We start from the raw sequence: 20,042 nt of genomic DNA on the forward strand, positions 1-20,042 counted from the left end.
TTGGGGAGTTATACATGATATAAATGATGAATTGATGGGTGCTGACGAGTTGATGGGTGCAGCACACCAACATGGCATAAGTATACATATGTAACAAACCTGCACGTTATGCACATGTACCCTAGAACTTCAAGTATAATAAAAAAAATAAAAAATAAAAAAATAAAAAAATTTAAAAAAAAAAAAAGATGAAAAAAATAAATAAATAAATAAATAAATAAATAAATCTTTGCCCCAGCCAGGGCAACATGGTGAAACCCTCTCTCTACCAAAAATACAAAAAATTAGCCAGGAGTGGTGGCACACACCTGTGGTCCCAGCTACTCAGGAGGCTGAGGTGGGAAGATCACTTGAGCTCAGGAGGTGAAGGTGGCAGTGGACCAAGACTGTACCACTACACTACAGCCTGAGTGATGGAGCAAGACCTTGTCTCAAAAAAAAGAAAGAAATCTTTGCTTATATATATAATTTGTACATTTTATTCTAAAAATATTTTTCTAAAATATTTTCTCATATTTTGGTCTTTAATTCACTTAGATTTCATTTTTTTTGTGCATGGCTTAAAATGGGGATAAAACTTTATTTTTCCAAGCAAATAAAGAAATTTTCCCAGTACCATTAGTACAGAGTCCATCCTTTCCTTTACAGCTCATGAAGCTGATTCTGTCATAAATCTAGACTCATGTATATCTCAGTCTATTCCAGACTGTCTCTTCTATTCCAGTGCTTTGTTTGTCTATGCCTTTAGCCATACTGCAATATCTTAATCATTACAGCTTTATAATGAGTCTTGTTAACTGGTGGAGCAAGTCCTTCCACCTTGTCCTTTTCCAGAATTGCTTTGCCTATTCTCAGTCCTTTATTCTTTCAAATAAATTTTGGAATTGGTTTTTCAAATCACATGAAAACCTCTGCTGGGGGGAATTAAAATCTTTAAAATATCAAGCCTTCTCATCTACAAACTCGGTATATTTTCCTTTCATTCAAGTCTTTTAAAATGTCTTTATATAAATTTTCTACAAAATTATATTTTATTTACATTAATTAATTATATACATTTATATACATTAATTATTTAAAATATCTTTTTAAAATTATATTTCCTAAATTATCTTTTCATCTAATTTATTCTAATTTACTCTACCATGCTACATGAATTTTATCAAATTATTTACTAAAGTTATAAACTCTAAGATTGGCCAGGCATGGTGGCTCACACCTGTAATCTCAGGAGGTAGAGGCAGGTGGATCACCGGAGGTCAGGAATTCAAGGCCAGCCTGGCCAACAGAGTAAAACCCGTGTCTAATAAAAATACAAAAACTAGCCAGGCATGGTGGCGGGCACCTGTAATCCCAGTTACTTGAGAAGCTTAGGCAGGAGAATTGCTTGAACCTGGGAGGCAGAGGTTGCAGTGAGCTGAGATCACGCCATTGCACTCCAGCCTGGGCAACAGAACAAGACTCCATCTCAAAAATAAAATAAAATAAAATCTAAGGTTTAGTTCATAATACACAATATTATGGATTATAATAATACTTTAACACTCTCATTTGCAAATACTTTTTTATGCTATGGATTTACCAAGTAAGTAGCTCATTTATATACTATATATTTACCAAGAAGCTCCATGGTCTCTGCTTTCGGTGTCTGTGAAATTAGAGTCCAAAAACATATCTTTGTATATTCGACCAACTAGGCAATACATATCTGAAGCAACTTGTCCTTCACTTTGCACCATGGGAATCATAATATCAAGAGCTTTTGCTCTGTCTCCAGGGAGATTTCTCCTAAGGTAGAAAACATTGTTGTTTCAATATACATTACAGAAGCAATACAGGTCAATTCTTTTTAAAAAGCTCTATTTAACATGTTGATTCACATTAGAGAAATTTGCCAGGATAGAAACAATTAGATTTTGAGAGTTCTCTGTAAACCTCTGTCCTAGGCCTAATTTTTTGATTTATCCCATTGTATGTCTACTGGGTCTAACAAGGATTTCTTTTGAGTTTCTTTGTTGATAATGGTGATGGATTTGCATGTACTCATCCACAATCCTTCCGATTTCCCTGCAGCCTATATGCAGGTTTGAGTTGGTGAAACGAGATTAGAGTTGTATTCTGTGGTTTTGAATAGGGCAGAGTAAGTTAACCCAAGTAGGGACAAAACCCTGACCTTAGGTTTCAATGGCTTTTGCTCCAAAACTTAGCAAACTCATTCACAGACGATATCAAATATCAAATCAAACCCAACAACTGCTTGATTTCTACATGTGACTAACTGATTATCTAAGGAAGTTGCTTTATGTAGCACGTTTTAAAACAGTATGTGTAGACAGTTCACAAAACCAGATAAAAACTACATAGAGTTATCATTTCTTGGACCTTGAAAATATTATGCTAAGTCAAAGAGGTCAGTCACAAGGGACCACATACTGTATGATTCCATTTACACGAAATGTCCAGAATAGGCAAATCTGTAAAGACTAGAAGTAGATTCGTGGTTGCCTAGAGTTGGGGATTTGGGAGGGAAATGGAAGGGGGGCTGCTAATGGGTACTGGGTTTCCTTTTGGAGTGATGAAAATGTTTTAAAATTTATTGCTTTAATGAAATGTATTTCTTTTTTGTTTGTTTGGAGACAGAGTCTTGCTCTGTTGCCCAGGCTGGAAGGCAGTGGCATGATCTTGGCTCACTGCAACTTCTGCCTCTCAGATTCAAGCGATTCTCCTGCCTCAGCCTCCTGAGTAGCCAGAACTACAGGCGCACGCCGCCACGCCTGGCTAATTTTTTTGTATTTTAGTAGAGACGGGGTTTCACCGTGTTGCCCAGGCTGGTCTCGAACTCCTGAGCTCAGGCAATCCAACTACCTTGGCCTCTCAAAGTGCTAGGATTGCAGGTGTGAGCCACCACGCCCAGCCTGTGAAATATATTTCAATAAAGCTATTATAAAAAATGTATCATTTCTATTCTCAATTACTACTTTAAATCTTCTGTCCATGAAATTCCTTTTTATCCTTTGTACTAAATATCTAACACTATGTTCACCTAGACATAACCATCCTTATTCTAGTGAAAACTTTTGTGTGAATGACCATCTGGTGTTGAGTGTATTTGCTTAAAGATAACATCATATTCATGTAACTTTTACAATTCTAAAAAATATGAATAGCAAATACAAACTTTGACAGAGCAGAAAAACTGTAAGAATTTAAATATACCAACAGTGTGAGACTTTTTTTACTGAAAAATAAATCAGAAAAAAATAAGAATGTGTGCTTCCTATATTTCACGGGGCTGAAGCAGATATGCTAATATTACATTTTAATAGGGACTTCCTGCAATGCTGCAGTAAACACATTCCCTGCAAAGAAATGCAGGTTACACAATAATATGTTAATGCATTCTGGAAGGGAACTTTTTCTTCTTACCTATTCAGTGCAAATGCATAATGAAACTTCACATGGTGATGGGAGGCCAAATCAAAGGTTGGCAGTTTTTCTAAAGTCTCTACCAGCTTCACAATAGAATCATAGTCCTTTCAAAAGAGATGAGAATAGCACAGAATTAAACCATTAGGAGAAAATTCTGACAATAACATGTCTTTTGACAACCAGGTATCTGAATTCAAGAAACACATTAAAAAGACATTAGAATCCACAGAACACTTTGAAGAACCTAGAATAAACAGTTTTGTTTTCTTCTAAAAGGTTTAGATCATATATATATATATAAACATTAGAAACATAGTTACCATGTTGAACAAAAACTAAAAAAGCAAAAGAAACAAAAACACCAAGCATGATAATGCTCTGCTGTCTAAATATGGGTGGTTTATTTCTCCATAGATCCAGATTCCTGGTATGCAGTGTTCTAACAACTTCAGGGAAATAAAAATGTCAAGGACATGAGGCAATTGGTTGAACTTCTGTTACAAGTAGCAACACAGTTTCATGTCACATGAGTAAGCACTCTAGCCACAGGATCCTATGTGCCACAGCCCTCCATGGATATGAGTCTGTCTCGACCACATGAAGCCTTTACACAGACCTGAAAGGCTAGGAATGGAAAGAAGAAACCAGATGTCACTTAAATTTTACTATTAAAACCTAAGAGCAAATCCCTAACTTGGAGAGGATTTTATTCTACTTACCCTATTTTAAAATTTTAAGACATGTCAATAAAATGATATAGCCTGTTAGTGTGTTTTACATTACATATTTTTAAAGTTATTTCTATAAGTAATCAATTACATATTTTTTCCTTCGGGCAAGTTAGATTCAGCACTATCAATTTCAAGCAATACAATTTCAAGGGATTAAAAGTATGTCCAGAAAGCTCTAAAATGTCTGCTATTTGCCAAAACAAAGCTTTCACTGACAGGTGTGCCTGAGGCGAACAGTAGAATAGAATGTGTCCACAGGTTCGCTGTGCCAGCAGATTTTTCTTTTGTTCTTTTGGAGAAAAAAGTCAGGCCTTTACCATACAAGTCTTTCACAATCACTGATGGTTAACTCACATGAGTCTTTTTCATCCATCATAAAATTATAGGATGGAAAGCTTAAGAGAGTCAATAAAAAAGTACGTGTAGTAACATGAACTGCTTACCAGCAAACTGAAATTTGAGGTTAATACTCCCTTATCCCTCCAACATGCTACATGACAAAGATTTCACTGTAAACATCTTCTCACCTGGATATCTCTGTAGGAAAGTAACAGATTTATGACAATATCTGCTGTCAAGACTTCAATATTATCTACTCGCTGCCGAATTCTTGCCAACTCAGCTGCCAATTCTTTACCAGTGTATAAATTACGAGCTTTCCTGATATCATTGAGTATAGATTCCCGGAAATACTGGCTGGTAAAAACACACACATTTCAAAGAGTTTGACATTAGAAATGATTTCAATTGAAAGCAATAATTTTAATAAAGAAATGAATGATATTTGCAGCAATAGCTATAAAGCATTTGTAGCTTTCAATTCATTCAGATGGCTTTAATAAATATTTTACATATCTGGCATTATTAAGAAATTTAGCAGCCAATGTATTTCTTTTAATATTCTGCCTTCAGAAAGAATTAAAGGTAAAGGTACTCCATATTAATAAATTTTCCTGCAAAAAACCACTTAAAATGCCAAAACTTTGTTTTCCATTTTACTGTTTCCAGTATAAATTGTTCTAAATAAATTAGATGTACCTATGATTTTTTGTTTGTTTGTTTTTTGTTTTTGTTTGTGAGACAGAGTCTCACTCTGTTGCCCAGGCCAGAGTATACTGGCATGATCCTGGCTCACTGCAACCTCCATCTCCTGGGTTCCAGCAATTATCTTGCCTCAACCTCATGAGTAGCTGGGATTACAGGTGTGTACCACCATGCCAGGCTAATTTTTGTATTTTTGGTAGAGACAGGGTTTTGGCATGTTGCCCAGGCTGGTCTCAAACTCCTGATCTCAAGTGATCTGCCCACCTCAGCCTCCCAAAATGCTGGGATTACAGGCGTGAGTCACTGCACCGGCCATGATGTATGATTTGAACATAATATAACCTTAACTTTCTGACTCAGCCTATCATTTATTAACATAAATAATTGTTCTTCACTGAAAGAACAATTAGAGTTAAGAGTTAATTAAAGTTAAAGTGTTCTTGCCCTTACACCAAAAGTCCTTGGACATTTATCCTGGTAAAGTTTCTGTACTTGCTTTGTATGTATTTTTAGTTCTACCATCACTATAAAGCAGTTAGTAGACTTTTTAATTTTTTGCTGATTTCAAGTTGTCCTGTTGCTGTTCTGTGAATAAAATGTATTATGTGGCATCTATTTTATTTACTTGGAGGATAATAAACATTTTCCCCCTGGTTCTTAGCTGTATACTAATATCTCAAGAGCACCTGATATCATGCACAAATAAAGAAGTATAATAACACTTCATTATCATCAACAAATGGCATTATTAAACTTTACCTAGAACTTGCTTGTGCCACCTTCAAAAGTTGAATAAAACGATCCACAAGAGGTAAGCAGATGGGTCCAAGAAGCAGCTCGAAGTTCGGTTGCATGAGCTCTGTCAACCCTTTCATGAAGCTGCTGTCACAGCAGTAGACCTTGTTATGTGGCGTTATCATATAAGGAACAAAGGTGTAGTTCCCAGTGCACATCTGTGGAGAGAGGCGGCACCGGGAAGTGGGGAGCTGGCCTGGAGACACAGCACAGATGGTCCCATGTCTTACTCAGTTTCAATAATTCCAAATGCAAAGGGAAATAGAAAAGCCTCATTACTTATTTACGACCTATGACAATGAAAATTTCCCCAATTCCTTTCATTGCTCACTTCAAATAATGACGACTTCAGATGATACCAAAAAAAGAGTGGAACAGTTTCTATCCATCAATTAAATATTGATTCACCACTTTAAAGGCCAGGGCACTACGTTATTGCTGTTGGAAAAAGTAGTTTAAAGCATGGCCTTCAGCCTTCAGGGAACTTATAATTTAGTCACAGGGTGCAGCATACATATATGAAAATGCTACAAGCTCACATTTGAAGGGCTTCCTACATGTAAGGTGATGCTGCAAGTAGATCCTGCTCAAATCCACTCCCTGGGAGGCTGCTCTCTCTCTCTGTCTCCCCACTACTAAAACTACAGGCCCAGAAGTTATCCTTGATGCTTCCATTCCCTTTCCCTTCCATATCCTATCGAAGTCCTATCTGTCCTGACTTCAAAATATAATGCCATATTTGTCCATTTCCCTCCATCTTCTTGGCCAGCACTTTAGTCCACACACCAATGGACCTGGCCCGAGCCACTGCCATCAGCTTTAACTGGTCCCCCTGTTTCCACTCTTGTCCTCTAATTCACTCTCTACTCAGCCATCAGAGTGATCATTCAACACCCTCCCTCAGATCACTTCCCGCCCCATCTCTTGCTCTTGGGAGGAAGAAGAAACTGCAATGCAATGTACAAGGGCCTGACTATGCAGATCCTGCCCCTCTCTAACCTCAGCCCTGCCACTCTCCCCTCGCCCACTACAACCTGGGCTCACTGACCTTCTCTTGGTTCCTGGATGATGCCCAAGTGAGGATAAACTGGTGCAAACAAAAGCAGAGCAAGGATGAAAGTGGAAAGTGAGTTGGATACCCTGAGTAAGCAAATATGACTAGAGCTTGGAGCTCAGGGAAGGGAACTAAATGCAAAGTTAAGGATGTTAGACTGTACATTCTGGGAAATCCAGAATCATAGAAGGATCCACAGAGGGAAAGAAAACACAATCAGCCGAGTGCGATGGCTCACGCCTGTAATCCCAACACTTTGGGAAGCCAAGATGGGCAGATTGCTTGAAGCTAGGATTTCAAGATCAGCCTGGCCAATATGGTGAAACCCCATCTCTACTAAAAACACAAAAATCAGCCAGGTGTGGTGGTGCACACCTGTAATCCCAGCTACTCAGGAGGCTGAGATGAGAGAATCGTTTGCAGTGAGCCGAGATTGCACCATTGCACTCCAGCCTGGGTGACAGAGCGAGACTCTGTCAAGAAGAACAAACAAATGAACAAACGAAAGAAGGAAAGAGAGAGAGAAAAGAGGGAGGGAGGAGGGAGGGATGGAGAACTGTGCATTTTCACAATGCACAATCAAAATGCACAAATCAAATGCACAAATCAAAATACACAATCAAAACTGTGCATTTTGGCAGCCTGGGCAGGTAACAAGATGCACTAAAGTAAAGAGAAACAAGGTTTGAAGAGATGAGGCAGGAAGCTACACAGCATGACCAGGCCAGCAGAGGTGGGGATAGAGAAACAGACACATGCTCGACTGAGGGAGGAATCAGCTGGATCTGGTAACTGATAACACAACCTGAGAAAGGGTAAGGCATCAAAGGCAACTCTGCAGTCCTAAGGGTGACTGCCTATACAGAGTGGTATCATTAACAGAAAGCAAGAATTCAGAAAGCAGAACCAGACTAAGTTATTTATGAACACATGACTCTTCGAGACACTTGTGTATCAGGTAATTAATCAAACAATCTGAATTCTAGTTAAAATATGAGAAGAACTTCAAAAGGTTGAGATTTGCATTTGGTGGGATGGGGTGAAATACTCACTTTTAAAGAGGTTGGGATTGAGGTGGGGCATGACACCTAATGTGAAAATGTCCAAAAGAGAGCTAGAAATATGTGATTGAAACATAAAATAGTTTCAAGCCAAAATACAGACCTGAGAATTATTGGATATGGTAGAATCAAAAGACGTGGGAGAGACCTCCATGAGAAAAATCATAGAAAAAGGCAGAGGCTGAGAACTAGAGAGAGATATGTGGGAAACCCGACTACTGCTATCATGCGGAACAAAAAAAGTCCAGGTTATCCATTGCTAACCATATTAGCAGACGGAGAATAATACAGCATTTCTCTTACCCTTAGCACTTAAGTAATAAGTACAAACATGTATTCACCACGTGCATGTGCCTGGGTATGAATAGTCATAAGTCAGTGGGTCGCAACCTACAAAGAAGCTGCTGTGGCCTTCATTTTAAAAGTGAGGAGACAGGTAAGGCTTGGAGAGATCCTACAGTTGGTCTGTGACATTTTTGGCACTCCAGCCCAGGGACCTCTTTCTCTAGAGGGCATGTCCTTCCCACTAGGGGGATATGCACCCTCCTGAGTGGCCTTTACAGCAGACAAACCTGCTCTCTAACCTTCTGTCACTTTCTGTGGGAACCCTGCACGAGCCAAATGACTGTTCACAGAAAACAGACAAGAAATGCCAAATGCCCTTATGACCAGACTCAATTATTTATGACCATATTATCCTTTAAGGTTGCTTCTTGTATGTCAGGTAATGAAGCAGAAACCAAACCTCACTTCCAGTTAAAGCATGAGAAGAACTTCCAGAGAGTGAGATTTGATTTGAAAATCAAGTATGCTAAATTGTTCCTGTCTCAAGTTCTCCTCCATGGAACAATAATTAGAAGAGGAAACAATAATTGGAAAAGGGAAAGTGAACATGTCCTGCTTCTAAAATGTTACCAAGATCCCACAGCACATCCACCCAATTTAATCCTTTTACCCAAGCTACTGCTGAAGCAGAAAAGAAAGGCAAGGATACCAAAGAGGCTGCTTTCCAAAGCATCTAAAGCTTCAACTATGAGAATTGTTCTAAAAGAACGACAGAATCAAACGCTATTGCAGATAAGCACCATAACTCAAAATTACAAACGAAAATTATCTGAATCCTCCAAGTCACAAAATGAGAACAAAGAGCCAAAAAGCCAATATCAGAGTTTTAGCTGCTGGATAAAATTATGTATCCTCAGAAGCCTTAATACTACATATATTAGTTTATCAGACATTATTATTGAAATACGGGCAATGGGGAATACTGCACCTGTGTAAAACTAATTCTGGGGGAGAATGACTATCAGATGTCTGGGTGTGTGTTAGGCAGAGGAGAGGTAAAGTGGTAGTAATGAGTATGCAAACAGTAGAGAAAAGCAGTTCCTGAAACAAACCCCATGGTATAAGGCTTCAGAATCTTTGCTGAAAATACCTAAGCATGCTAAGGGTTTTCCCAAGTTCTAGGCTTCAATGCATTCTTTGGAATTTCTTTCCCATGTTTCTAAGGCAATCATTTTTTTTTTCAACTTCCCATTGCCAATGTCAGGAAACAAGGGGGGTGATAAGCTGCAGAAGCCACATGGCTACAACTGGGCCTGAGCTAAGAGGCAGCCCAGTGAGTATGCGGTGGGGAAAAAGCTGTGTGACACTGTGTTCTTCAAAAAGATACAACTGCCCAGAAAAGCACTTTTGCAAAATGATGAAAACTAATAGTATGGGAATATTTATTTCCCAAGTTGGCTCACATGTAACTTAGAAATGTTATTTCTGTATTTGCTGTGTGCAGACTGCCACCAAACCCATAGTTTGAAATAGCTGATAACCCAAAGTAAGTAAAAAAAAATCTGATGTGATCAAGAATAGACACCTGAAGTGGAACAATTGCCTTTTATTAATAAAGTACTCAATCTAAAATATTTAAACTTGCTTCAAAGACCTTGTTTCCTTAAATTTCAAAACACTGAGGCATGGTCATAAAATGACAACACAAGCTATAAAATCCCACAGCTCAAAATCTAGTCTTATTCTAATTCATAATTCATTTTTCTTGTCGTTGTTGTTGTTATTCTAATTCATAATTCATTTTTGTTGTTGTTGTTGTTGTTGTTTTTGAGACAGAGTCTCACTCTGTTGCCTAGGCTGTGGCGTAATGACGTGATCTCGGTTCACTGCAGCCTGCACCTCCCGGGTACAAGTGATTCTCATGCCTCAGCCTCTCAAGTAACTGGGATTACAGGCATGCACCACCAAACCCGGCTAATTGTTGTATTTTTAGTAGAGATGGGGTTTCACCATGTTGGCCAGACTGGTCTCGAACTCCTGGCCTCAAATGATCCACCTGTCTCGGCCTCCCAAAGTGCTGGGATTACAGGCGTGAGCCACTGCCCTGGCCCCTAATTAATTTTTTTCACCATTTTAAAAAAAACACAAAATACTCCAATTCTGTTTTCAATTTTAGAAACTACATAAAGGTAAACAGAAGTGTGTGTTGAAAATGAAATGAGCTTTTGGAAAGAAAAGCTCTCAGCATTCAAATGTATTAAAATAGACGCTTGAAATATTCAGCTTTGTATAAGAACATTCAGCACCTGAAACGCAACAGCTCTCTCTCAAGTCAGGGGGCAACTTCTTCACAATGTACAATATTTGGTCTTTTTATCAACCTGCTTCTCCACAAGTCCAAGCTGGGCTAGGCAGGACAGACTTCCTTCTGCCATTCCGGTCTCAGGGAGTGCTACCTTCTCTGAAAGACACTGGCGTCATGGCTACCCTCTGTTTAGCACATCACCTTACGTTCATTTTCTAATTTGTCTGCTTCTTTGTTTGCTGATTTTCTACCAATTAGACTGTCTACACAACAGTTACACATGTGCTTGTTTCCACTTCCAGCCTCCCCCGTGAGAACCCTGAGGCACCAAGCCCAAAGCCTGGCACGCAGTGCATGTCCAATCAATATTTGTTTAAAAAAAAAAAAAAAGTGTGAGATAAACAGTTTAACACCTTTAACAAATTAAACAATATTTAAAAACAGTGCATGAAAACATGAAGCAACAATCGCTCATTTCCTGCTGAGAGAGGGAGGATAAGAGTTTATAATAGCAGCATTATTTATGCTGAAATATGTGTCTGCCCTGGTTAAATCTTAAGCATAAGTTTTAAAATTACTTCAGAGTTGTATAATCATTACTTAAAAAAAAAGTTTTAAAATTTCTGATTTAAGGAGAAATGATCAATTGTACTATAATTTTGTCATCTTAAATCAAATCTTGTGCAGGCTTTTATAACATATTGTGTATTATCTTCACTCCAAGCTGCAGGGGTACATTCTTTAAGGTTTTTAAATACTGGCTTACTTTCTGAAATAAATGTACAACCACTGGCCACAACCGTTGGCCTAAGAAGGCTGTTTCCACTTTATATTATAATTCTTCTTCACGCAGCATTTTTTAAATTTAAAATTTACTTTTCTCATTTTTTCACATTTGTTTAATTCTGTGTGGAAGGTAGGAATTCTGTAGTGTGGTCTCAGAGGCAGACTACAATACTTAGGAACTTAAATCAATCTCTTGAAGTAGAAGACAGATAATAGATATGTCCATATCAGTATACATTAATTATATTGCGCTAGCTAGCTCTCAATATAAGCTATCAGTATTGTTATTCCTATACCTTTCCATGATTACAGACACTGGAGAGATGATCTTGAAAAGCCTGTCGTATCAAGGCTTCACTGAGGTTGGTGAATCATGATTTAGAAAAGGGAAAAGGGAACAGTATATTGGAAAGGATGGCATGAATGTTGCCATGGAAACTTACTACAGACACATATATATACACACATATGTGTATCTCTGTGTGGATATAGGTTGCTTTAGAGCCACTCATAATTCCACAACACTGAATATACTATAAAACATTTTCTTTTTTATTTATTTATTTATTTATTTTTTGAGACGCAGTCTCATTCTGTCACTCAGGCTGGAGTGCAGTCTCCAGCCTGGCTCACTGCAACCTCCGCCTCCCGCATTCAAGCGATTCTCCTGCCTCAGCCTCCTGAGTAGCTGGGATTACAGGAGCATGCCACCATGCCTGGATAATTTTTGTATTTTTAGTAGAGATGGGGTTTCACCATGTTGGCCAGGCTGTTCTTGAACTCCTGACCACAGGTGATCTGCCTGCCTCCGCCTTCCAAAGTGCTGGGATTACAGGCATGAGCCATCATGTTTGGCCTGAATATACTATGAAACATTTTCTTCCAAAACTTAATTATATACAGAAAAAGACAGTTATCAGTGTCATCTCTCATTATGAAAAATAAAGTTTCACTACAATGAAGTACTTAGATAATCATGTTTATATTGACACATCAGAAAATCTAAAGAGGAGTAACAGAGAGAGAAATTAATAATTTGTGATTTTAAAAATACTGAAGATTAGTTAATGGAAAAGAAAATATCTTTAAAACTCTGGAAGGCTAAATAAAGTACTCACAGTATTCTTCTGGCAAATGAGTTCCTGAAAAACAAGAAAAAGATATACCACAAGTTAATATAAAACTGAATAATTCAACAACATTTATTGAACTATATGGGAAAATTTGTATTAACAATGATATTAGCAATTAGAAATTTCAGGAAGTGTAGATTCTGTTCCTGCATCTGAAAAGTTTTCTATCTATCTATCTATCTATCTATCTATCTATCTATCTATCTACTTATTTTAGAGAAAGTGTCTGGCTCTGTCACCCAGGCTAGAGTACAATGGCACAATCATAGCTCACTACAGCCATGAGCTCCTGGGCTCAAGTGATCCTCCCACCTCAGCCTCCCAAGTAGCTAGGACTACAGGCCTACAGGTGCATGCCACCACATCCAGCTAATTTTAGTAATTGTTTTTGTAGAGACAAGATCTCACTATGTTGCTCAGGTTGGTCTCAAACTCCTGGCCTCAAATTGTTTTTGTAGAGACAAGATCTCACTATGTTGCTCAGGTTGGTCTCAAACTCCTGGCCTCAAGCAATTCTCCCCCTCTGGCTTCCCAAAATGCTGGGATTACAGGTGTGAGCCACCATGCCCAGCCCAAAAAGTTTACAATCTGTGGAGGAGACAGGAGAATACAAAAGTATTGTCTGTGGTTTAAAAAACAAAACAAAACAAAAAAACAGCATAAATATGTAAAATCCCCAAACTGAATAACCTAAAAATAATTTCTACACTGATCAGCCACCATCTCTTTGGGAAGAGGTTAAAATGAGTTTGCTTTCCCTAAGCACAATCTCTCTCACACTCTGGGAGGGGAAAAAGCAGTGTGTTACATCCTGAGCAGCTAGAAGTAAAGGGTATTGGCCACGGGCAAATCCACACACAGATGATCAGGACATCTGACAAAAAATAGTCATAATTTGTGTATTTTTCATTAAGAAATATAATGGGATAAGTGGCTGGGCACAGTGGCTCATGCCTGTAATCCCAGCACTTTGGGAGGCAGAGACAGGTGGATCACCTGAGGTCACGAGCTCGAGACCAGCCTGGCCAACATGGTGAAACCCTATCTCTACTAAAAATACAAAAATTAGCCAGGCATGGTGGCATATGACTGCATGACTATAATCCCAGCTACTTGGGAGGCTGATGCAGGAGAATCACTTGAACCTGGGAGGCGGAGGCTGCAGTGAGCTGAGATCGCGCCACTGCACTCCAACCTGGGTGATTGAGACTCATCAAAAAAAAAAAGGAATGGGATAAATACACAGTGTGTGGGCAGTGTGCCTATCTTCTAGGTTGTGAAGAGTGAGTGAGATTATACAAATAATATAGCTATACAGTGCCTGACACGTAAAAGCTCTCAATATAAGCTAACGATAGGTATTGTTATTCCTATACCTCACCATGACTACAGACACTGGAGAGACGATCTAGAAAAGCCTGTTGTATCAAAGTTTCACTGAGGTTGGGGAAACATGATTTAGAAAACGGAAAAGGGAACAGCATATTGGAAAGGATGGCATGAATGTTGCCATGGAAACAGAAATTGTAAGGCATTCGTGGAGCCTCAAGGGCGAGTCCATCTGGCTGAGGCAAGGAGCCAGATCTGGGAGGGAAGAGTGTGGCCAGGCGAGGCCCAGCTGAGTGGCCATCATCTTCAGCCCAGAACCAGGATGCTGAATCCACATGGGGCAAAGAAGAACCAACGAGGGCTTTCATGCAAAGGAGCATGTAAGATTTTTGAATGTTTAAGGATAGCAGATGAGAAAACAAAAACTGACAGACGAAAGAATTACACTGGGTAGTTGTGAGGGCCATGAAGATGTATACAAAATACTAAAAATGCCTGATGCCGTGGCTCACACCAGTAAATCTCAGTGCTTTGGGAGGCTGAGGCCAGAAGATCACTTGAGACTAGGAGTTTGAGGCCAGCCTAGGGAACATGATGAGACTCTGTCTCTAGAAAACATTTGAAAATTAGCTGGGTGTAGTGGCACACAACTCACACCTATAGACCAAGCTACTCGGGAGGCTGGGGCAGGAGGATCACTTAAACCCTAAAGATGGAGGCTGCAGTGAGCTGTGACTGTGCCACTGCACTCCAGCTTGGGCAACAGAACACGATCCTGGTTCAAAAAAAAAAAAAAAAAAGACTAAATGATATTCTTCAATACCTCACAATGTTGCTGATAAAAAAGGACATGTACACATTTAACATTGAAACATTTATGTAAGTCTGGATGGACATTTGTGTATACACACACTTGCTAAAAGTAAAAAGAATGACACAGACAGCAAGAGCTACGCTTTATCAGAGAAAGATGTTCCTGTAGATTGAGAAAGCCTGGGAAGCTCAGCAGAGAAGGTGGAACTCAAGCTGAGCTGTGAAGGACAGACACGACCTCCAAAGGCAAAGCCCGAAGGTGGGGATCCAGACCAGAGAGCTAGGTAAAGCAAAGGCCCATTTGATGAACAATAAATGTTATCAAAGGGAGCTAAAGAAAACAGTTCACTTGGGGACCTATGGAAGAGTGAATTAAAGAGGAACTTGGGCGGGGAGCAGGGGGAAGGAAGAAAACCTTGAATGTAGTCATTTGGCTAATGCAGAAAATTCATTTTGACACACACAAAAAGTAAAATCAAAAGCTATTTGGAGCCTTATTGAAGAAGGCTTTGAATGCTCCAATAAAGTACTCTGCTCTGTGAGCACCTGGCAGTCAACGTGTTTTTTAAGTTGAGTGATATGTTCAAAGAAGTATCAGTACATATTGGAGCACCATTTTTAATAGTAAAAGCTGGGAACAACATAAATGGCCATCACCTAAAAACTAGTTGAATCAATTCTAGTACCTCCATACACTGGAATACATTACAACCAAACAAACAATGAAGAACTTATCGAAGTGATAAAGCAGGATCTCCCAGACCTGCTAAGTAAAAAAGCAAAGTAGAGAACAGTTTTTTATCCTATGCTCCTATCTATGTACAAAAGAGAGAAAAATGAAATTCTAATTTATAAATTCATAAAATCTCTCTGGCAGGATGTATAAAAAGCGAATAACAGTAGTTGCCAATGGAGTTGGTTGGCTGACTAGGGGATAAAGGTAAAAGAATAAATGTTCACTATATATCCTTTTGTACTTTTAAATGTTTGTAGCAAGTGAATGGATTACCTTAGAAGGACAAATAAATAAAAGGTAAACCTTGTTAAAGTTTTACGCAGACTAATTTGATGATGGTACTTAGTATTAATTATTATTTTTTTAATTTTTTTGAGACAGGATCTGACTCTGTTAGCCAGGCTGGAGTGCAGTGGTGTGATCATGGCTCCCTGCAGCCTCAACTTCCCAGGCTCCAGCAATCCTCCCACCTCACCCTCCCAAGTAGCTGGGACCACAGGTATGTGCCACCACGCCTGGTTAATTTTTGTTTTTTTGGTAGAGATGAGGTTTCACCATGTTTTCCCAAGCTGGTTTCTAACACCTGGGCTCAAGCGATCCACCTGCCTCAGCCTCCCAAAGTGCTAGGATTACAGGTGTGAGCCACCGTGCCTGGCCAGTACTTAGTATTTGATGAAGAAAAGCATTTAAGTGGCTATTGAAAAAGTCCGGAGACATCATAATAAGTGCTTAGTCAATGGGAGTGCCCCAGGAATGGAAATCAAAGGACAGATGAGTGGCATTTTAGAGGAAGGTTGAAAACGGCTTTTCCTGCAGGTGTTTCAAATAATTAATATCACACACACATAGAAATGGCTCATGAACAAGGAAGCTGAAAAATGTTGGATAATCACAAAGCCAGGAACACAGTACGCAGAATTTTTCAAACTTGATTTATGGAGCATCTCTCCAGAGTAGCAAACCATACGCTTGCAAATATGGCTCTCGCTTGATAGAATATCCTTCTCTCTTCCCCTCTAAGTAACAAGGAAATGCCCTCTCCATCCTCTCTGCGCAGCATCCTCTGTGCAATGTATAAGAAACCTGTCCTCTGTGAAGCTGGCCTTCACTGTGTTCTGTGACACCTATCTTCCCAACAGAAGTAGATTATGTCTTCATCTGTGCTGCCATTCACCCTCATACAGATCTCCTTGATAATACTTCACTTACTATATTGCACATTTTTGCTCCTAGGATTCTCTCACCCTACATCATGACTTCCTGGGGGCAAAGACCATGTATTTTATTCATATTTGTATCTTGACTGATGGTCTAGCAAATGTCATGACATATAGCAGGTATCACAAAAGCATGAATAAATGAATAAATTAATGAATGTATAAAATATTGGACTATGAATTAGGGGTAGATATGTACAAGATATAGCTCTGCTCCCAGTTAGCCATTTCACTTCTCTCTCATGTGACACTAAGAGAGTTGGACTAAGCGATTGCTAGTCTCTTCCAACGCTGTGTTCATCATTTGCTTTTGCCTAAAGGGCTCTCATGGTCAGTGTTGTCCTTGTGCTGCTAGATGGAGAGATGCCCTCATGCTCCCCCAGCATACGAGATATTCTACCCTTGACTCTGTTTTTGATGCACCAGGCACAGAAATGCAAGTGGCAGGGAAGGGAGCAGTGGTGAGTACTGAGTGAGCAGAAGGCTCTACAGAAAAGCAAATGGCCACTACTGGCTTAGTGCCAATATGGTATGTCTTCCTTATGAATTGCTCATTGAAATAATAACCCTCTTACATGTCTCCTCTGCCTTCCTGTCAGATTATACATACATTATAAAGCATGCATTTCAGATTATGCTTGCAGATTGTGCCTGCAAATTATAAAACTCTATTAAAATCATTCCTGAGCCAGATGGTGGTGTGCACCTGTAGTCCCAGCTACTCAAGAGGCTGAGGCAGGAGGGTTGTTTGAGGCCAGGAGTTTGAGGCTGCAGGGAGCTATGATTGCACCACTGCACTCCAGCCTGGGTGAAAAGAGAGTCCCGTCTCTTAAAAAGAGAAAGAAAAATCATTCGTATAACATCTGAATTCTCGTTAGCTATTGCTTATGCTTTGTAGAAGCTAAAGCTGAAGTTTGTAGAAGCTAAAGCAGAGGTTATTCACAGTTTATCATGTAACCTTAAAGGAGGCATCAACTTTAACGGAGCAAAGGTACTGTCTGTGCATTTAACTCAATTCAAATAAATAACAAATAAGACCTTGAAAGTTATCTAGAGCAGAGAATGCTTAATTTGTATTAAATCCACTAAAGAGGGGTGGGAAGGAAAGGGAATAAATTTAAGACATAACTGCTCTATTTCACATCAGCTCATCGAAATTTTCATCTCAAGTACCTATGAATAAGAAGATAAAATCAACATAAACTCCAGTTCCTTACCAGTGGCACATTTCTGAAGATGCATTATCCCACTACAACTCTGTACTTGTCTGAGGTCTTTAGGGGGTTTTTGGTCAGTGTAGCCCTGGCTATACCAGAAACATCCAAAAACACTTTTTTCCTGATTTTCTGGTATTGGTTGATAACCAAGTAAGGGAAGCAAGACAAAAGAAACAATCTAGTCCACGGCTCATTTGAAGGCAAATACTAACTTTTGATAGCTCTCTGGGACAATATTTGAAAAGGCCACCTCAGGGATAACTAAATGGAGTATTTCCACCACTAGAAAGTTTTTGTGCCTAAAATTTAGGTAACTGCAGCCAGGGGAAAAAGTGGGAATCGCAGGCATGGAGTGGCCAAGTCGAATCAGACTTGGGGTGGGAGAAGCAGGAATAGGAACCAGAATTTCAGCTTCCTGAAAGAAGAGAAAGGAGCAGGCTGGGAGTTCTTGGGCAGGGAAAGAACCTGGCCCTGGCTGGTGGCTTTCTGGGTCTTTCATTCTGACCCCTCTTTTTGTCCTAGTGGAACTTGGCAAGTTTTCCATTAAAGTGGGGGAAAAGAAGAATAATCCCTATACTCCTCAGCTCCATCTTCTTAACTCATTTCAATGTGTCAAAAAAGCAAAACAAGGAACTATCAGATGGGCTGTGTGGGCCTTCTGGGTCTTGCTGAGAAGGAGAAACACTCCCTTTACCCTTTCTGCACACTGCTAAAACAAGCTGAGCAGACTTGAGGAGAGTAATCCAACACAAGTGTCAGAGAGCCGTGCACAGAGTCTTTAAAGACAGACAGGAAACAAAGTACTTTTGTGCTTACACGTTATGCCTACATAAGCTCAAGCTTTAAAAGAAAAAAATCTCAATAACCTTTAAAAAAAAAAAACACCTAGAAAATCATCTTTTTGCAGAACATATGAAATCTGTGGGCCGGGCGCGGTGGCTCAAGCCTGTAATCCCAGCACTTTGGGAGGCCGAGACAGGCGGATCACGAGGTCAGGAGATCGAGACCATCCTGGCTAACACGGTGAAACCCCGTCTCTACTAAAAAATACAAAAAACTAGCCAGGCGAGGTGGCGGGCGCCTGTAGTCCCAGCTACTCGGGAGGCTGAGGCAGGAGAATGGCATAAACCCGGGAGGCAGAGCTTGCAGTGAGCTGAGATCCAGCCACTGAGAAAGACAAGTGCCAGATGACAAGTCAAAGAATATGGGGCTTATCCTTGCCCCGACACTAGCTGTGTGTGTTCCTCAAACAAGTCATCTCATGTCTCTGTACTTATTTCTCTTCTGTAAAGAAAATATCTTCTGGCCAGGAGGGGTGGCTCATGCCTGTAATCACAGCACTTTGGGAGGCAGAGGCAGGCAGATCACTGGAGCCCAGGAGTTTGAGACCAGCCTAGGAAAATGGCAAAACCACATCTCTACAAAAAATACAAAAATTAGCCAGGTGTAGCAGCACGTGCCTGTATACCCAGCTACTCAGGAGATTGAGGTGGGAGGACTGCTTGAACCTGGGAGGTGGAGGTTGCACTGAGCCAAAATGGCACCACTGCACCCCAGGTTGGGTGACAAAGTCAGACCTTCCCTCAAAAAAAAGAAAAAAGAAAAAAGAAAATACCTTCTATCTTTCCAATCCAAATAATATCTAACTTGTCTGTCTCGTTGGGTTCTATGTAAAGGCCAAATGGAGTAAGTTAACGAAACTATTTGCAGTACTTTAAAGCCATTTATAGGAGGAGGTATCAATAAATCAAAGCAAACAACTCTAACTCAATTCCTGCACTGCCAGGTCTAGAGACCTTTTACACCTACGTTATTCATGACAGGGGCTAAGAACACATCCTCCTCTTGAATATGAATACCTATCAGTTAAAACAACTAGTATCAAAAACCAGGTTAAATTATACCAAAGTTGGAAAGTAATCCTAAAAGGAATTCTAGCCTCTCTTCTTTCCCTATTAAATTCTTTTCATATTTAAATAAGTATATCTTGGTGGAAGAACTCTGCCGTAAGTAGATATCTATCTGTAAACTGGGCTGGAATGCTGAAAAATGACATTTTGTACATAAAGCATTTAACAGAGCTTTTTTTTTTTTTTTTTTTTTTTTT

At 39.6% G+C, this 20,042-nt stretch overlaps 1 protein-coding gene across 1 annotated transcript in view; it reads right to left on the bottom strand.

The window, feature by feature from the left end:
- Positions 1–20,042, bottom strand: part of MAP3K5 (mitogen-activated protein kinase kinase kinase 5) — a 248,516-nt gene that overhangs the window by 140,492 nt on the left and 87,982 nt on the right. The window contains exons 3-7 of the mRNA XM_017863432.1: positions 12,609–12,632; positions 5,964–6,157; positions 4,688–4,856; positions 3,427–3,533; positions 1,618–1,788 (exon numbers count right to left, since the gene is read on the bottom strand). Of these exons, the coding sequence (XP_017718921.1) occupies positions 1,618–1,788; positions 3,427–3,533; positions 4,688–4,856; positions 5,964–6,157; positions 12,609–12,632 (665 nt within the window). The remainder of the gene's footprint in view (positions 1–1,617; positions 1,789–3,426; positions 3,534–4,687; positions 4,857–5,963; positions 6,158–12,608; positions 12,633–20,042) is intronic.

This window comes from Rhinopithecus bieti, unplaced genomic scaffold (genome assembly GCF_001698545.2).
Source record: "Rhinopithecus bieti isolate Rb0 unplaced genomic scaffold, ASM169854v2 scaffold_65275, whole genome shotgun sequence".
In the NCBI taxonomy this organism is placed as follows: domain Eukaryota; kingdom Metazoa; phylum Chordata; class Mammalia; order Primates; family Cercopithecidae; genus Rhinopithecus; species Rhinopithecus bieti.